We start from the raw sequence: 20,192 nt of genomic DNA, 5'->3' as shown, positions 1-20,192 counted from the left end.
AGTATTTTTTTTGTAGTTTTTGATTAGTTTAAGTAGTTTTTGATTACTGCTATCTTCCTCCCTATGGCTACATCTGAGCCCGCTAGCATAGCAACATGCTAACACATTGCCGCGCACCAGAGCGTTTGAGCGCACATACCAACACGGGAGAGGTATGACTCAACTTGTGAAAGTTAAGGTAAGAACATATATTACTACTGACATTGGGTGGCGTGTTCCTTTAACATAAAACATCAGTTTCAAAAGGATTTGATCCGCAATCAGTTGCACCATATAAATCAGATGTTTTAGGCACTTGGGTACATCGTTAAGCTGAGGATACTGAATAACGAATTATCTGTAACCATAATTACCGTTCTAGAGTCACAGTTGCTGCTTGAGGCAAGTATTATTTGCATTTCTGCTTTAGCATTGTATTACCTGCTTTAGCATTGTATTAGCTGCTTTAGCAGATTTAAGTGTTAAAACAGTAAAACAGTACCCACAGTATAAAAAGCAGTAGTGTCAAATTATATCAACAATGACATAAATGGTTAACAAGGTCATTGTTAATTAGTAGCCCTATTCAGTGTAAAATTAGCTCTATATGTTCAATACCACAATAGAGTAGTTTTAACACTACCAAATGGTACCATTTGAAAATAAAATATTTGAGATTCAACTGAATACTATTGATTTGGTTGTGCAAATAGTTACAAACAGCACTTGCAAACCAATTTTCAGTTTGACCTCTTAACCTGGACAGATTGACCTTTGAACCAACTCAGGACAAGTCAGCGCTGACCACAGCATAAAAAGGGGAAAGAAACAAATCACTCATTCATAAAACGAAAACAATATATCTACAGACACTCTGCTATGTGTGCCAGTCTCACACACTTTTCATGAATGAGAAAAATAACTAGTGAGGGAAAAAAGAGAAGAAAAAACACATTCTTTTTTCAGTATGTGTGTAGATCATATCCCGCTGACCTACACAGCGGTGCTACATCTCTGCGATCCCCTTGGGTGCACAAGCCTGTGGAGGGAGAGCTAACAGGAGCTGTGAGTGGGCGAAAAGAGAGAGAGAGAGAGAGAGAGAGACGTCGCTCCACTAGTTTGCTGTGCCAAAAGAGCCTGGGCCGCTATATATGTGTGTGTGACTTGAAACAAATGAACAGGTGTGTGTGCTTTGCTTTCGCAGCAGGGGCACACCTTGTGTCAGACATTCTCTCTCTTCCTCGTTCAGTCATACGTGTTCAGTTCTCGTTGGTGCGCTCATCTCCAGGGAGGGATGAGTAACACTCAGTCACTGCAGGATTGAGCTGGCAACAAAACATTTGCAAATGGCAGCATTTTCTTTTGGGTTTGAAGCCTCGTCAAGAAGGCAAATTGGAAATCTGACCTAATTCTCATGGTGAGGTAATGTTGAGGGGAGTGTGGATTGGTGTGTGTGTGTGTGTGTGTGTGTGTGTGTGTGTGTGTGTGTGTGTGTGTGTGTGTGTTTGTATGGGTGGGGGTGGGGGGCATAATGTTTGAAACTGTGCTCCACTGCATAGGTACCAGCTCCCCACCCCGACATTTAGCTTAGAGCCGGGGGACTCAAATATAAGTCTTAGAGGTCCTTAATACCCATTTTCCGGGAGAAGCCAGGTCAAGCTAATTCCAGCCAAATACAGAATTACAAAAAAAAGTGTTGTGGTTATAATGGCGACACCTTTTAGCTGCCAAATGTTTTCAGTTCAATTCCTCTGTTTGTCTGTCTGATGTGCAGAATTACACAAAAAACGACTGGCCTGACTGTCATAAAACATAAAGCATTGAAGAAAGAAGAATTTATTGAAATGTCTGCGACTTATGGACTTGCACAACAAGTTTAGTTTCTGGTGGAGCTTTGCATACTATGCATAAAAAATTAACACAGCATTTCATTTCTAAGGAATATGTGATTATAAGACAGAGAATTTGAAAATAAGTGCTTTTAACAACGGTGCCAGTGCAGAGGGTCTGTCATAGAGAGTGCTCTGAGTATAAAGAGTCTTAAAGATCCCAGTCATCCCCATAGTAACGCTACCATCACATATCCTGACACTGGGATCAATTACCACAGGCTTTTACAGAAATCTACAGTAATGAACAGTTCCATAGCTGCCTTAGTTTGACTGCTCCTTGGGCATTCCAACCCATGATACCCAGTAAGCATGAAATCCATGCTGTTGGAGTGTTTAGTATCATGTCACTACTGGCTGGGCTGAAGAGAAACCACACTTACTGGTGCAGGGCATGTCAGGCAGGTCAGTGTCTCCGCGGTAATAGCCGTTCCTGCACACACAGATGGTGGCCGCCTCCGAGGTGGACCTGCTGTTGGGGGGGCACTGGAGGCACAGGCCCTCCCCCTGACTCGACTTAAACGTCCCTGGGGGGCAGGCTGTGAAGAGACAAAGAGAGAGAGAGAGAGATCAGCAATGTATTAAAGGAAAAAGCATAACATACAGTATAAAAATGCCATTATATGATAAACATATGCGTATATTTTGTATACGCTCACTGCATCTAATTCTGTCTAAGATTTAGACACCGACAGTCCCTCAAACAGCACTTTGAGATTGTCTCCTGAGGTTGAATCGTTCAGTTGAACCACTTTTATTCTGAGCAAATGCGATCAGGCGCGTTGATCTGCGAGTGATAACTTTGCACTTTCATTTCAGGTTGTTCTCTAATGCAAATGTGAGAGTCCAGCGAGTACAGCGATTATTACGGCTGATATCACACCATCCCAGCACAGGCAATCCACCCAAAACACCATTTCACAAAATCTCAGAACAGAGAACAGAGAAAGAGAGAGATGGGGATAATCTTTCTGAACAAGGGGAAAATTTGCTAGCGTAAATTCTAACTGGAATAACAGCTCAGGAGCTGGCAAGCTCACTCAAAGGCTCCTTATGACATCGGTGCCACCGCAGCACAAAAGTCAATAAATTCTCGGGAAACTGGGCCACTTCTTAAAGCCTGTATTCATTTTACAGAGATAAAGGCCACAGTGATTCCAGCCGCTTCACACTCCATTTTTATGATCCGCTCTACGACTATTTAAAGTCTTTTGAAAATGTCACACAACTTTAGATGAGACTAGATGAACAGTCCAGGGAGACAGCGCAGTCTAAACTGATGTTTAGTGTCAAAGCCAGCCTTACGGTAAGAGTGAGGCAATTTCACAAACAGCAAGGAGAGAGGGTAGAGGTACAGAGAAATTGAGCAGAAGAAAGGGAGAGAGAGAGAGAGAGAGAGAGAGAGAGAGAGAGAGAGAGAGAGAGAGGGGGGGGGACTGGGAGGTAAAGGAGAGAGAGGAGGACTTGTCAGGCAGGGAGTACCGCACTGCACTGCACCAGACTCTCCAAAGCTCCCATATCGATCTGGCTAACATCAGTTGGATCTTCAGCGAGCCAGCAAAGAAACATCAGCCCACATGGCAAACTCCCTTAATAGAAGCACACACGCAGCGGTGACATGTTTGTGTCAAACCCACACACACCCATGCACATACACACACACATGCACAATAGCCAACTACAGAAAATGGCCTGCAGACAACAATGTCGTAAACACCATGATCTGTGTTTGGATAACACTGCCCATGTAGCCAAACAAACAACAACACATCAATAAAACAACACCGATAAAAACACAATGTAACTTTAGCTGAAAAGCTCAATTCAAAGACGTTCCATTCCCACTGCATCCACATCAGTCCTGATGCTGCAGATCATGTGACATGATACAGGGTCTCTCTGTGCACTCCTCCCAGTGCTGTTTCACGTTAATTGTGTATAAAACCCTGGAGGAGGATGCAGAGAAGAAGTATATGCATATGGAGAGATGGAGGGCTGCAGGAGATGGATGAACGGATGGATGGATTGACAGATGGTGGAGGGAAAAAACACGTTCCAACGCCCGTCGGAGAATAAGACAAATATTCTTCTGTAATCAGTGGAGACAAACATGTTGTCTGACTTGTTTTCTTTTCTTCCTATCCCCCCCTGCCCCCTTCTATCTCTTCCCCCACCCTCTCTGTCTGTCGCTCATTCTTTGAACAAGAACAACTGGGCCCTGTCATCTGGAATGACAGAGGGGTGGATTCAACTTTTGGACCTTTATATCAACAGCCTTTTAAGATTTAATTAAAAAATGTTATGCTTCATTAAAGTGAGGGGGGAAACGGACAGTGAGTTTTGGGTGCCCGGTTACAGTATGCTTTATTACGCCATTAAAACTGGCCACTTTCATTTTTTCCCTGTTTAATTTTTATGAGTCGCCCCAAACTGTTGAACTGGCAGCTTCAGTGGACTGTCAAACGACGCTCAAACCTCTGAGACTGTTGAAACAGAGGGAGGTAGGCCGACCGACAGATGGATGAGTGAGAGAGAGAGATAGGAAGATGAGAGAGAAAGAGCAATACAACAAAAGATGAGTGAGAGTGAGATAATTGGGAGAAAACAGAGTAAAAAAGTCGAGGGAGAGAAAGAAAGAGGATGATAAAAGAGATAGAGAGAGGGGAAAGAAAGAGGACAGAAAGAGAGAGAGGATGATAAAAGAGAGACACGGAGAAGGGAAAGAAGGAGGACATGTAGAGAGAGAGAGGCAAGGCTTAACAAGCGAGACGTTAAGGGCCGAGAACGGGCCACAGAGCAAGATTACTCCTCATCATCTACCAGCCAGCGCCATGGCAACACAGCTCCTTTGTCACTACCCCCAGTTCTCCGGCACAGCGAGCGGCGCGGGGTGAGGAGAGGAGAGGAGGCGCGGGGTGAGGAGAGGAGAGGAGGCGCGGGGGGAGGGACATCTGCTCCTAGCCCCGGCTCTCCCCACCTACATCAGCTTTAGTGAGAATAACAGGAACGAAGAACCTTATGAAAAATCTCTCTCTCTTTTTTTCACTCTCTCTCTTTCCCTCCTTCCACTAGACAACCTGTCCACAGCCAAAGGGAATCTACTCAACCTTAGAAGCGCACAAACCAGGATATTCAGGGCCTTTGTTTATATGCCCTACTGAATATTTCATTCTTTTAGGTTGGACTTGCTTTTACATCTTTTTGGCTGTGTTGATAGAGTGCAGATCCTGTAAGTCATGCAAGAGATTGCCTTTTAACCCCCAAAACTGAAGGCTGACTCTCCGACTAGCCTGGGGAGAGATCAGGAAAACAGAATGTAGATAAGAGAGGGATTAGATAAAGAGGGGAAGACAAGGGGGAAGAGAAAAGGAGAGGAGTAGAGTGGAGGAAAGCAGAGAGAAACAGCCAAGTGAATATCAGAGAGGACAAGAGAAGAAGAGAAGAAAGGAGAGGAGGGAGGAATGTCCTGGTGGAACAGTTGGTGCAGAATCCCCCACACATGGCAGAATGTGTGAACATGTGGGAGGTGGGGTGCCAGACAGCCAGCGAGTCAGCCAGTCCTCTCCGCTCCTCTCCTCTCCTCTCATCTCATCTGACCTGGTCTCTACCAGCACCAGAGCTGGACCTGCCACCACATCCACAGAGACCTGTGAATGCCAACTAGTCTGCTCCCAATCACATCACTGGCTGCCCACTCAGATACTCACCCGAGTCCCATTCTCCAAGTACAAAGCTGCAGTTATTAGAGCAATGCTACTGCTTACTTCTACTCACAGCATCAGGGGTGGCATTTGAAGAAATACAGAAATCAAACTGGGAAAAAGTCTCTTTTATGAGGACAACCCCCTCCCCAGTGCACCCTGTGTGTGGGTGGCTAGATGGCCTTCAGTGCTCCACCAACCAGCTTCACAAATCTCACTTCTTCTACAGAGCAATGATGCCAAACAGACACAAAATAAAGCAAAGGAAAACATGTCCGAATGACAGAACTCCATGAGCAACTTCACCACTAGAGAAGAAAAAAACAACGTAGTAAAATCAAGAATATAACACACACGGAGTAGCATCTGTGCTGCTCACACATCTCCACATAAAGTATGCAGCACGCATGCCAGCGCACATACTTACACACACACACACATGAAGATAGACCAAATGTGTGGGTTTAATGATGTGCAAATAGTTAGCTTGAGCGCACTCTACCCCCCCACACACACACCCTTCAACCCCCTCAGGCTGCTGTTTACAGATCTAGAGATGAGGAGCGAACCTCAGCCAGGAGAGCCAGAGCGCCTGAACACGTACAAATAAAAGAGACGCACAGAGAGTGGCGGCTGCTGAATCAGCTGAGTGGAATAACGTAGCCGTCGGGCACGCCAGCCCCCCGTGACGCTCACGCCGCCGCCCGTACCACGCAAGAAAGACAAAAGAAAAGAAAGGAAAGACAAAAACAGAGAGAGACAGGGGGCTGGTGGCAGCAGTGACCCCGATAAATGGGATTCCCATTCGACATTTTTCTTACTGTCTAGCATCTGACGAACAGGACGGCGGGGAATTAATTTGATTGCCGCAGTCGCCTTGCTACCTGCACAATGATGTCCAGGAGCGAAGGTGGTGGAGGGGGGTCATCGTGACTGAAGAAGAGATCCAGGAGAAGGTAGTGTGTGTGTGCGAAAGAGTGTGTGTGTGTGTGTGTGTGTCTAGGGGGGGGGGGGGTTGACATTACTGACCCCCTAGAAGAGAAACACACGCCTTCTGCTTGATTTAATTCCACAATAGTGTTGGAAACTTTTCTAATCGACCTTGCGTATTATGAGCGTGAGGCTGCCGCATTAAACCCATTAATTAATCTGGACCTGCTTGGCTGCACAGCACTGTCAGAGAGGAAGGGGGGAGAGAGAGAGAGAGGGAGAGAGACAGAGAGGGAGAGAGAGAAAGAAATCCATGAACCAAATGGTTGGAAAACCTCTGAGGCCTGCATTTGAATCTCACTGCTGAGAACTTCATGCTTTTCCAGCTCAGAGCAGCTGGCGAGCAGCCCATGCAGCAAGACTGATTCATTAATATTTGGTTTGGAGGCACAGGGTGTTCCTGTTCCTCAAAAGAGCTCTAAAGCTGCTGCACCACACACACACACACACACACACACACACACACACACACACACGCACGCACGCGCACACACACACACACACATACACACAAACACTCAGACACACTCACACGCACACACATACACATGCATGCACACACACACACAAAAACACACGCATATATGAACACACTCATCATCCTTTTGGAGTTGTTTTTATTGGGAAACAAAAGAAGATTACGAAATTTCATCTATAAACAATTAGGTTCTCATGAGGCGTTGGGAGTGCCTGAGCTGCCTGAACTTTGCAACCATGCAGCCATGTGGTCCTTCATCATCGCCAGCGTCTTGCTGCGGCTTCCCCTCTCCTCTGGACGAACGGCAGGGCCGTCAGACCACCTCAGATAAAGAGCTCTTTCAGAGAAAACCGCTCCACTCTGCCTTTCACACAAGCAGTGCAAACACAGCACTACAATCTACAATACACCACACTACCCACATACACTTCAAATACACATCCTCCACACACACACACACACACACACACACACCCTAGATGCACATACACACTTACACACACCGGCTTGCCCACCTAGCAACCTACACACACACACACACACACACACAAACCACACTCTTAGATGCACATACACACACTTAGACACACCTGCTTGCCCACCTACCACACACACACACACACACACACACACACACACACACAGACATCCGCAGGCCTTTTTCACAGCAATTTTCTCCCAAAATGGGGATTTAATTAAATCCTGCTGCACACTGGGGAGTGTGTGTGTGTGCTCTTAATCTGACACTAAGCATCTCCAGCTCCTACCTGGAGCCCGTAAACCCCCCACCTCACCCCTGTCTCGCTTGACTAACGGCCAGCCGGCCGGCCGTCGGCCCAACACCTGCTCCTCCTCCCGCTCCTGCCCAGGCTCCAGAGCCCAGTCCCGGCCACTCACGGGCACTGATGGCTATCTGATCGCTCTCACACTCAGGGGCTCAGAGGTGCAGCAGCAGCAGCAGGAAGACTGACTGACTGACTGAGAAAGCCAAACTCTCTGCCCTCCATCTCACGACAGAAAAGAAGCAGCAGAATGGGAAAAAAATAATAATAACCACCATAACAAACAAACAAAACAAATAAATAAAACCACACTGGCAGTAAAATGGAGCTCTGAGTAACACTCACATCACGTCCCCACCCAATCAAACTCCCCAGGGCACACAAACCCCCCTAATCTCCCATCACCATCCCCACCCCTTCATCCCACCACCCACTCAAACTCCACAGGATCCCCCTGAATACCCATCACCATCCCCACCCAAGCACATGATGTTCCCCTGCAAGAATGGAGAGAGACTGCTACCAGTAGCCACGGGCAGAGTCTTTTACTAGCCCAAGATCATTAGCACCAAGAAGGAAGGGCACCTCCACCCCCACCCCTCCCCCCCCGTTTAGAAGGATCTCTTAAGCAGCAGCAACCCCTTTTTTTTTAGTTCATTTTCTCAGCCGCATATAGCATGGAATGTGCAGCGGGAAAATACAGATGGCAGCAGCAGGGGACAATTATGATGACTGTATTGCATGATATTCTCAGGGTCCCTGCAATATAAATGGTACTGACAGTAGTTTTGAGAACATGCGGGACCCAGTAAGCCCATGACATTCTCTTATTCCTGTATTGACAAGAAATAGAACACAAATGCATCGAGCTTATAGGGTAAACCAGTCCAATCTCCTACCCGCACCACATCAACCTCAGATTTCCCATGGATCATATATTTCCCCAACACTTAAACTAACAAAACTAGCACTCCTAAATATCAGATCTCTTTCAAACAAATCATTCTTAATTCATGATCTAATTTGCACACACAACCTTGATTTTTTTACTTTTAACTGAGACATGGTTAGATCAAGCAAACAGTGCTGCTACTCTCCTTCAATCAGCTCCCCCAAACTTCAGTTTTTTGAGTGCTACCAGAGCAAATAAAAGAGGTGGGGGATAGCCACAATTTTCAAGACGTCTTTTCAGTGCAACCAGTCAGTCCATTCGGTGACTTTACTTCATTTGAATATCTGTGTGCATGCATTAAGTCTTCTCCTCAGATTTTATTACTGACAATTTACAGGCCTCCAAACATTCAGCTAAAGTTTTTCTTGAAGAGCTAGGTGAACTGCTATCAAGTTGTTTGCATAGAGTATGACTGTCTTATTATATCAGGGGATCTAAACTTGCATGTGGATAATCCTGAAAAAACAATTATGCCAAGGAATTCATTGCACTAATCGATACTTTCTCCCTAACACAGCATGTACAGGGCCAACACACTCTCTGGCCATACCCCTCTACCTTGTTATCACAAAGGGTCTCGATGTCTCTACAGCTGTTAAAGACCTGGCCTTATCTGATCATTTTTTTTCGTGTTCTTTGATGTGTCTATGTCCCCACACACCAAAACACAGCTATGATGGTAAAAAAGGAGAATCATAAATGATCAGACAAGTGCTCTCTTTGAGCAAAGCACTTTCACTAAAGTCAAGTCAACTGTCAGACTCTGAAGACTTATTTGATCACTTTAATGCAAAAATGTCAAACATTATGGATGACATTGCTCCATTACAATTCAAGAAAAGTTAAGGACAAACAGAAAGCACCATGGAGGCAAAATCCAGCAGTTAAACTTCTAAAAAAGAGAGTGTAGGAAGACTGAAAGAAAAAATGGCGTGAAATACAAAACTTCAGATCCACTATGAAATCCATAAAGAGATGCTCCTCGCACATATAACTCTGAAATATGCAAAGCAAGACAGTCTTTTCTTTTCTAACATTATCAATAGAAGTTCAAATAACACTCAGATTCTATTTTCAACTGTTGATAAGTTAACAAATCCCCCCACAATTAGTGCCTGAACTTCTCTCAACTAATAAATGCAATGAGTTTTCATCTTTTTTAAAGGTAAAATTGACAAAATCAGACTCAACATATCTGCTCAATTACAAATTCAACAACCTGAACTTCCAGCAACAAACAGAGGGAAACTAAACTTGATGTCAGAGTTCAGCTTGATAGACTATGAAACACTTGAAAAAACGGTACAGAATCTCAGCCCTTTCCACATGTGTCTTAGACACTCTGCCTACCAATTTCTTCAAAACTGTTTTTCACCTCATAGCTGGCGGATGTCCTTCAAATTGTAAATGTATCATTGCTGTCTGGCACTTTTCCTAAGTCACTGAAAACAGCTGTTGTAAAGCCACTTCTCAAGAAGAATAACCTGGATGCCTCCATGCTAAAAACAATTACAGGCCCATATCCAATCTACCTTTTATTGGCAAAATTATTGAAAAGTAGTCTTTAATCAATTAACCACCTTCCTAACATCAAATGGGTATTTTGATTACTTTCAGTCTGGTTTTCGGCAAATCACAGCACTGAAACAGCTCTCATTAAAGTTTCCAATGACATACACGCTCAACACAGATTCAGGTAAAACATCAGTCCTAGTGCTACTGGACCTTAGTGCAGCATTTGACACTGTTGATCACCAATATTTTACCACACAGACTAGAACACTGGGTTGGATTTACAGGCATAGTTATCAGCTGGCTAAAATCATATCTACAAGAAAGGAGCTTTGTTGCCATCGAAACTGTACCTCAACACCAACGCCCTTGACCTGTGGTGTTCCCCAGGGTCGATCTTGGGGCCACTATTATTCAACCTCTATATGCTCCCACTTGGACAAATCATTCAAAATAATTTGATTTCATATCATAGCTATGCAGATGACACACAAATTTACTTAGCTCTATCACCAAACAACTATGGTCCTCTTGAATCTATGTGTCAGTGTATAGAACAAATCAACACCTGGATGTCTCAAAATTTTCTTCAGCTGAACAAAGAAAAACTGAAGTAATTATATTTGGTAAAAAAAAATGAGGAAAGACTTAGGGTTGCCACTCTCCTTGACACAAAAAAGGGTTGAAGGCAAAGGATACTGTTAAAAACCTTGGTGTATTAATTGACAGTGATCTAAATTTCAACAGCCACATGAAAGCGATAACTAAATCAGCTTTTACCACCTCAAAAATATTGTCAAACTCAGAGGGCTGATGTCAAAACATGACTTAGAAAACTCATTCATGCATTTATCTCCAGCAGGGTTGATTACTGCAATGGACTGTTCACAGGCCTTCCTAAAAAAGACTATTAAACAGCTTCAGGTGATACAAAATGCAGCAGCTAGGACTTCTAACAAAAAAAACTAAAAGAACTGACCACATTACTCCAATTCTAAGTCCTTGCACTGGCTTCCAGTAAGTCACAGAATTGACTTTAAAGCACTATTGCTTGTTTATAAATCAGTAAAATGGAGCAGGACCTAAATACTTGTCAGACATGCTTCAGCAGTACACACCTTCTCGTCCTCCTCAGGTCCCAGGTGAAAACCTGCTAGTAAAACCTACAGTTAGAACTAAACATGGTGAAGCAGCTTTAGCTGCTGCTCTCAGCTGTGGAACCAACTTTCGGATGACATTAAAAGGCCCCAACTGTAGCCAGTTTTAAATCTAGACTTAAGACCAAACTGTTCTCAGACGCTTTCTGCTAACTGTGCCGAAGTTACAAATTCTGAATCTGCCTCGATAATTATTCTACTTTGTCTTTTATTACTTTTTTTACTACTTTTGCCTTTGTTTTGCTTACTAATTATTCTTTATTTTTAAAATGATTTTACCTTTGTGTTTTATGTTTTCTTTTTATTATGATCTTTACCTTTTAACTATTCTTTTTGACTATATTGCCCTTCTATGCTTTTATTTGTTATTATCGCTTGGTTTTGTTTATGTAAAGCACATTGAATGACCTCTGTGTATGAAATGTGCTATATAAATAAACTTGACTTGACTTGACTTGACTTGACTCACATGGCTCGTTCAATACAAAATGTACGAAGGAGGAGATAGCGGCTAAATGAAATTCACTCGGAGCAGAGAAGGGACGACATTAGCGCTGACCGTTGCCTGGACGACCCGACACGGCTGCTCTTTGGTGCGTGCGGTGAAGCCAGGCAATATCGCAGGCAGAGGTGAGGTTCAATTATTCTGCCTGTGGTCTCCGGGTATAAAAGAAGGCCTAGCACAGGCTATATATCACAGCTATAACCACATTGGCAACGTGTCACATGGCGCGGTCCAGCCTCTAATGTATCGCCGCTGCATTAAAATATATATGGAGCCGCACAATTCAGAGCGAAATTGAAAGTATAGGATTTATGGGGTGTGGGTATGAGAGTGATTAGAAGGACGTGCAAGCGTTTGGATGTGAGCAAATTAGCACATATGAGCTTGAGTGTGTGTATGTGTGTGTCTGTGTATCTGTGTGTGTGTGTGTGTGTGCATGTGATGTGTAAGTGATGGGAATGACTGGGAGCACTGTGCCATAGTTGCCCTTTGCAGACAAAAAACATGGCCTCCACGGCTTACACACACACACACACACACACACACACACACACACACACACAGAGTGCACAAAAAACTTGCTACCCAGCCATCTGGCTGTCCCTGTCTCCTGGGTGTGCTACACTGTGAGGACACAAATATTTACACCACAGTGACATTCTCCCAATCTGCCCCAAAACTCCCATACACCACTTCAGACAAGCACAGGACTGCAGGATCCCACCCACACACACACACACACACACACACACACACACACAGCTCGGGGTGACGAATGGTGGAAGAACGACAAACACAAACATGTCTGAGTGGGAATATGTGTGTGTGTGTGTGTGTGTGTGTGGTCAGGAGTGTAATTGAATGCAGGGGTATACTGCCAGAATGCAGAGCCATCCATTTCTCTGGAGAGGAATAGAGGAGATCCTTCAGGAATCCAGTGGTGCATCCCCTGAACTGTGCATTTAACCCGACACCTCCACCCACGCACGGCCCCCACCAACACCAGATCCCATCCGTCACATGGGAAATATCCCAGGCTGAGTCCTTTAAATCCTGCCCACGTCCACACACTTAGGGCAAGAGCCATTTCACACCATTTGACCCCTGTGGGTCATTCCTTTGCTCTGGCCTTGGAGGTCACCCTGCAGTGTGGATGTGCTGTGCTGTGTGTGTGTGTGTGTGTGTGTGTGTGTGTGTGTGTGTGTGTGTGTGTGTGTGTGTGTGTGTGTGTGTGTGTGTGTGTGTGTGTGTGTGTGTTTGTGTTTGTGTTTGAGTGTTCCTATGTTTGAGTGTTCCTGCGTATGCAGACGCTTGTATTTGTGTATTTACGGGTCATTGCACTTTTTGTGTATGTGTGTGTGTGTGTGTGTGTGTGTCACTGGCCTGGATAAGAGGCTGCTGACAGTGACGGATGGCCGTGCCCTGATGAGACTGCTAGTCTGCTGGAGCGCGTGCAGTCGTGATGGAGAGCAGTGGATCAGGATCAGAAGACCATTAAGTCCAGTCACCACAGCCTGCCTGTCATCAGCACGAGCCTCCCGACTCCAACGCGACGCCTGCAACCGGACATGCAACCCCCCACCACCACCCTTCATCCCCAACCCCTCCACCCCACCCCTCACATCTCTCATCCACCCTCACAGGGAGAGGTATCTAATCGCACTGATGTCAGAACATACCAAGGACTCCATACGATTACACTTACAGCCTGGCACATTAAAGTCATAATTACAATGGCCACATTGTAGAAATTATTCAGGACTGTGTCATGAATCAATCAGACCCAATCAATCATTATCTCCAGTGCACTGTGGAGAGTCAGGCGGAGTTCAAATAACTCCTAGGAAAGGCTATGGGTAGATGTCGCAATGCTATACAAAAAAAGACTATAAGCTATGCAGATGCAAGACTGTGAGAGTCAAGGCCTATGACAAAGAAATATCCGCCAGAGTATTATAGATCCTGCAAAGCTCATGTCAGGGTGCTTCATGCATTTTAATAAACTGCAGTGATATATATCAGGGACTTGCGAATAAGCAAGCCAGCAGATTTCCCCCCCCCTCTCTCTCATTCTTTTCTCCTCCGGACCATGTAGTCATGTGAAGATCGTGTAGATCTAACACTGATCCTCTGAGAAGCCTGGCTTTATCAAAGCTTGGATCAGCTGTGCACACGTTTGAGATAATGCCATCTCCATGTAGCCGCCACAGAGATAAATAAATATATAAAACATAAATAAATAACCAGAAGGGCAGTCGGTGCCTACAAACCTCAGTAAGGAGTGACCGTTCCCTCTTTTGGCCTGTATAAGTACGAAGGTCATGCCTTCAGAGATCCCCGAGGACCGAAAAAAAAAGAGGAAAAAAAGAAACGGCTCTGTGCACAGTGACACTCGGAGCTAAAAAGGATGAACTCTTGGAGAGTGACACCCTGACCCCCCCCACAGCTCGCCACTCTCAGCTACCGCCGCCACCGCTGCTGCGTCTGTGCACTGGGAGGGATAGCCGTGCTTTCTGGGTCACGGTCACATTGCCCGGCCAGCCGAGTTGAAAAAAAAAAAAAAAAAATGGGAGGAGGGCACAGAGCACCGCAGAGCGGCCAGCTGCATTGACACCACCGCAGCTGGACAGGGTGAGGCTGTGTGTGTGTGTGTGTGTGTGTGTGTGTGTGTGTGTGTGTGTGTGTGTGTGTGTAAGGGGGGCGTGTTCCCTGAACCCCTTGTGGTCCCGTCTGTCAGTGTCTTGGAAGGTCCTGGCCGAAGGAGCGCATTATGGGCATGAAAAGGCCACACTGAAAGAGCAGAGCGTCAAGATGAAGAGCTGAAGAGGAGCTTCAGCTCTTCAACCCCACACACACACACACACACACACACACACCCCACCGAATAAAAAAAGAAAAAGGGAAGATAGGAAGGGAGGGAGAAGAGGGCGGGAGAAACGGCTCAGTGGCCATTAATCATTCTTCCGTCCTGCTCGCGTCAGGACCCATCTCTACCCCAGCAGCCAAGAGAGAGGGAGAGAGACAGAGAGAGAGATGGAAAGGGAGGGAATGAGAGAGAGAGATGGAGAAAGCAAGAGAGCCAGAACACTGTTTACATCTAAGCCCACCACAAGCTAAGTGGTGGAAGCAGGTGAAATCTCTCTCTCTGCGGTGGCTCCTGGCTGGGCTAAGTGAAAGGCCATTAGAATAGAGCTATTGGAGCTGCTTGTGCTGCCTGTGCATCCCTAACAATCATGTGCAAATGCAATCTCTTAAGGAAGATTTATGTGCTCGTGGCGCACATGACGGTGATAGGGAGGTCCAGTTGGAGGACACACGGTAACAAACACACTCATTTACACACTGGGTCATTCCACTCAGCGGCCAGTCCTCTCTACCCAAGGTCAGTCAGGGCAAAGCTCTTGCCCTCTTACTGGCTGGCGTATACACAGAATTTGGTCTCTGCATTTATCCCATCCGTCAATTGTGAAGTGAACACACAGAGCACACAGTGAGGTAAAGCACACACTAACCCGGAGCATGTTGACCTTCCATCAACACTAAGATGTTACAGTCAATACACTTTTCTTCTGTGATCCCTCATTGGTGGAATGATTTACTACTCTTCATTCAAGTGATCATGTGATCTTCAAAACGTGTTTAAAGACTTTGTTTACCCTATATAACTACAGTACAGTATATACTATAGCCTATATAGAGAGTTGTGGCTTTTCATATGTTTATTATGCTATTTATTTTATTCTGTAATTATTATTTTTTTTTATTATTATTATTATTATTATTATTATTATTATTATTTAGGCTATTATTACTTTATTTCAAACTGTTCATTTTAACGTCATGTTGATTGATGTTATGATGTCTGTTTCCGTCTTCCTTCGGCCAGGTTTATCAAATTCTCAGAAGAAGAGAAACTGACTGTGTACTACAGTATAATAGCAGGGCTCACGTCTATTCCTTGCCCTCTTTCCTTGCCTCTCTCTTTCCAAATCATTTTTCTTCTCCTGCTGTTCTCTCTCTCTCTCTTTCTCTCTCATCAGCAGCTAGGAGAAGACTGACCGAATACATTAAGAGCAGAGCTCACATCAACCCCCTCCACTAATGATGGTCTAGAATCTAGATCTCTGTTAGAAGAAAAAAAATCACATAGGATGCTGTGTGAATGAATAATGGATGTCTTACATATTCATATACATACGACAGTCTGACTCAGATTAACATTTGACATACTGAGCTGAGCTGAGGCTGCTGGGAGTATCTCCTGCTTTTAATGAGGCCCAGTCAAAGTTGACGACTTTACCCATGACCAGTTTTACACGACACCCCCGCGTCGTCTCTCCAGAAAACCTCTCCACACAGTAGATAAGAAGCAGAGAGAGAAACACACACAAATATGTGTGAACAAGGAGGGTGCGTGTGTGTTGTACAAGCGAGGGGTGCATGTTGTGGGGGGTGAGGGGTGTTGGCGTATTTTTCAGCCGGGCTCTCCGAGACTCACAGGGACTGTGTGTCCACACAAACACACACACCGAGTGAGAATGTCATGATGACAGATAAGTCAACAATGGCCTTCAGCACAGTGGAAGGCCCTGGCATTGTGCAGTCACAACATCGAGCAGTGCAGAGAGAGAAAGAAAGAGAGAGAAGGAAGAGAAGGAAAGGAAAATAAGTATATATACTCTTTTGATCCCGCGAGGGCAATTTGGTCTCTGCTTTTATCCCAATCCGTGAATTAGTGAAACACGCACAGCACACAGTATAGTATAAGTATAAGTATATCTACTTTTTTTGATCCGATGAGGGAAATTTGGTCTCTGCATTTAACCCAATCGGTGAATTAGTGAAACACAAACAGCACACAGTGTACACACAGTGAGGTGAAGCACACACTAATCCCGGCGCAGTGAGCTGCCTGCTACAATGGTGGCGCTCGGGGAGCAGTGAGGGGTTAGGTGCCTTGCTCAAGGGCACTTTAGTCGTGCCTACTGGTCGGGGTTCGAACCGGCAACCCTCCGGTTATTGGTCCGAAGGGCTAACCAGTAGGCCACGGCTGCCCCTGAATGAAAGAGAGGGTAAGAAAAAGACAGGGAGGAGGAAGTAGAGGGAGAGAAAAATTGAGAGGATACCAAGAGAAACAATGCTAGAGAAAAGAACAAGAGGTCAAAAAGACGTGTGTGTGTGTGTGTGTGTGTGTGTGTGTGTGTGTGTGTGTTTGTGTGTTTGTGTGTGTGTGTGTGTGTGTGTGTGTGTGTGTGTGTGTGTGTGTGTGTGTGTGTGTGTGTGTGCACATCGTCTATGCAGATGGATTCAATTCTAATCTTTGTCTAACATCTCTAACTAGCTATAGACAAACAGCGCTGAGGAGAAAATCCATGGCACTGATAGGGGTGCCACTGAACAGTGCGCACTTGTGCTGGCCCAGCGGACTCCATAGAGGGCAGTGCCGTTGTCCATCTGAACAGAGCACAGAAGCACTCTCAGGCTCCACAACAACACACCGGATGTGCTCTCTACTTTGTTTCCTCTCTGAGTGGAAATATATAATCTACACACATACATAACACACATGTGTGTGTGTGCGTGTGTGTGTGTGTGTGTGTGTGTGTGTGTGTGTGTGTGTGTGTGTGTGTGTGTGTGTGTGGGAGAGAGAGGTTTTGCACACGGGCTGCTATGTCTGCATGTCTGCACATCCATATGTGTTCTATAATGTGTTCCTTTGTGCACTGGAGCCCTGATTGAGCTCTGAATAGCCTCTTGTCAGTGTGAAAGCTACCGCCACAATCATGTCCACCTAAATAGCCAGCGACAGCATGGCAGGCGCGTGTGCAGCAGGACATGGCTGGTCGCGGCACGGTGGTGCGAAAGACGATATGTCAGCGTTTCTGTTTAGTTTTTCGCCCCATTAAAAACAAACACCACATAAACTACAGGAAGAAGCTGGTGTCATCTTCTTTTCTCATTACTTTACTCATTACTTTTCTGATGCAGCATCACACCAACAACGAGACCTGACACTGGAGCATGCACAAGAGACCGAGAGAGAAAGGGAAGACAGAGATAGAGAGAGAGAGAGAGAGAGAGAGAGAGAGAGAGAGAGAGAGAGAGAGAGAGAGAGAGAGAGGAAAGACAACATTGGTATTCCGCCGGCGTCCAGTGGCACTTGAGCGCAAGCTGCACAGCAGTGTGGCGGCCGGGTAACATATCGCCACTCAGCAAGCAGTAACATGTGCTCCCTCTCCAATCTACACTGTAATCAAAACCAGACTGGGGATTGGCTTGGCTCAGGACTCCTCTCTCTCTCTCTCTCTCTCTACTGCTGACTGTCAGCTTGGGGTGTGTGTGTGTGTGGGGGTGGGGGGGGGGGGGGGGGGGGGGTTGTCCAGGCCGGTAGCTGGCAGGGGGTACCCTCTCTTGTACCCTTTTCACTGGCACTGATGAATAGCCATGCACTAGATAGAGAGAGGGAGAGAGAGAGTAGAGAGAAATGGAGAGAAAGAAGGAGGAAGCACCCCTCCCTACTGTTTCTGCTGATGCCATCACAGCATGTAAACACTCATCACAACACACACAAACACACACACATATTCACACACACATGTACAACCCAAAACCCATAGGGACACGCTTAGCAGCTAAGTTTGAAACAGGTCTGGCCCTGCACTGCTCTGGTGTGGCTTGGCTTGGTGGGTACATACGAGAGCCGCCGCGACAGTCACTCTGTCGTGGCTTCCCTAAGAGCTCTTAGCCAGGTCGATTTGAGATGTGGCTTCAGGATTAAAGCACGCCTACTCTTTTCATCATATTCCTTCAGAAACTTCTGCCTCCAGTCTTTTAAAAAGCTTTTTTGTTCAGTGAAGGCATATAGTCTAACTTGACAACATTACCATTTAATATGACCTTGCGTCAACAATTTCAAGGCAAGAGTCAATCATATATTGATTAATCTCTTGCTGTCTATTCTATTACCTTTCAGAAAATGTTAGGTCCTTTTGTAAAAATATTTTTCAATGGACTTGTTTCAACTATTGCTCAGAAGCAAAGGCTAAGACAACACACATTTTAAAACGTAGTGTAAGCAAGGTCTGGGACTAACTTTTCAGATAGCCTGGTTTCCTCCTAGGCAGGGACTGGACAGTTGTAGCAGCTGTCTTTGATTGGCCCATATTGTCTGAGTTTGGAGTCCCAAAACTGTCTGACTGCAGCTGCCTTACTGTGTGTGTAATATGTGTGAGTGTGTGTGTGTGTGTGTGTGTGTGTGTGTGTGTGTGTGTGTGTGTGTGTAGTGTTTGTAACTCATTAGCTTGTCTTCCTTGGGATTTCCCTTAACATTTGACCTTGTTTAGTCTGGCTTCTCGCAAATAATTCTGTCTATTTCTACCTCTTTATTTCAATGTTAAGCCTAATCTGTGGCACAGTGCATGAATGGTGCAATATTTGATTTGTTTCATCTCATATTTGCTATCTTGTCATCCATTTTACATTCCTTTCCTTTTCATCTCCTTTGTTCTTTTGACTGATATTGCATCCCGTTTTCTCAGAGTTATCTGCTGTGTTTGTTTATCTTCCGTTTTCTGGACAGCAGATGCTAGTGAACGCTGGAAGGCCTTATGCGGACAATCCTCTGAGCTATAACCGCATGTCCACCCAAATACAACATAAGCCTGGTGATTCTGCCTGCAGACACTGTGTTGTTCTTGGATGGACGAGGCAGAGAGGGAGTGATGATGGAGGGCTTCGGTAATAAAATGAGCAGCTACTGAGAGTGTTGCCAATTACTTTTGGGCTTGAAGGCCTGAGGAATAAAGTATATGTTCCATAGATAAATAGCTTTCACTTTTTTGCCTTCCTTTTCGAACTATCCCCTGCCATTAGTGTTGTCTGTCTCCTGTCTCTTTTAAAAGAACTCCACCTCATTAACTTCATGCACCGATCAATTAATCCATAGCAGTTAGCCAGAGATGGGCATACTACCCATCTCCCGCTCTCTCTCTTGCTCTCTCTCGCTCGCTCCTAATTTCCTGTTAACAGCAACATGGCTCATCCACAACACCCCCCCCCCCACACACACACACAAATACACACACAAACACACACACACACACACACACAAAAAACACATCCCACTTGCATTTCCACAAACAATCACTGACCAATGAGAACACAAAAGTGCGTAAGTGAGTTCAAAGAAAGCCTGAGCCATTTGTGAACATGTCAAATGACAGCTGCAAATCAGCCATAGTTCAATGC

The 20,192-nt window shown here is 45.3% G+C and overlaps 1 protein-coding gene across 1 annotated transcript in view; it reads right to left on the bottom strand.

The window, feature by feature from the left end:
• LOC125292800 (ephrin type-B receptor 1-B) overlaps positions 1-20,192 on the bottom strand; it is a 123,325-nt gene that overhangs the window by 79,118 nt on the left and 24,015 nt on the right. Inside the window, exon 2 of the mRNA XM_048240243.1 lies at positions 2,252-2,407. Within this exon, the coding sequence (XP_048096200.1) occupies positions 2,252-2,407 (156 nt within the window). The remainder of the gene's footprint in view (positions 1-2,251; positions 2,408-20,192) is intronic.

Source organism: Alosa alosa, chromosome 1 (genome assembly GCF_017589495.1).
Source record: "Alosa alosa isolate M-15738 ecotype Scorff River chromosome 1, AALO_Geno_1.1, whole genome shotgun sequence".
NCBI classification, from domain to species: domain Eukaryota; kingdom Metazoa; phylum Chordata; class Actinopteri; order Clupeiformes; family Clupeidae; genus Alosa; species Alosa alosa.
The sequence above is the reverse complement of the archived record's forward strand: the minus strand, read 5'-3'. Positions and strand labels throughout refer to the sequence as shown.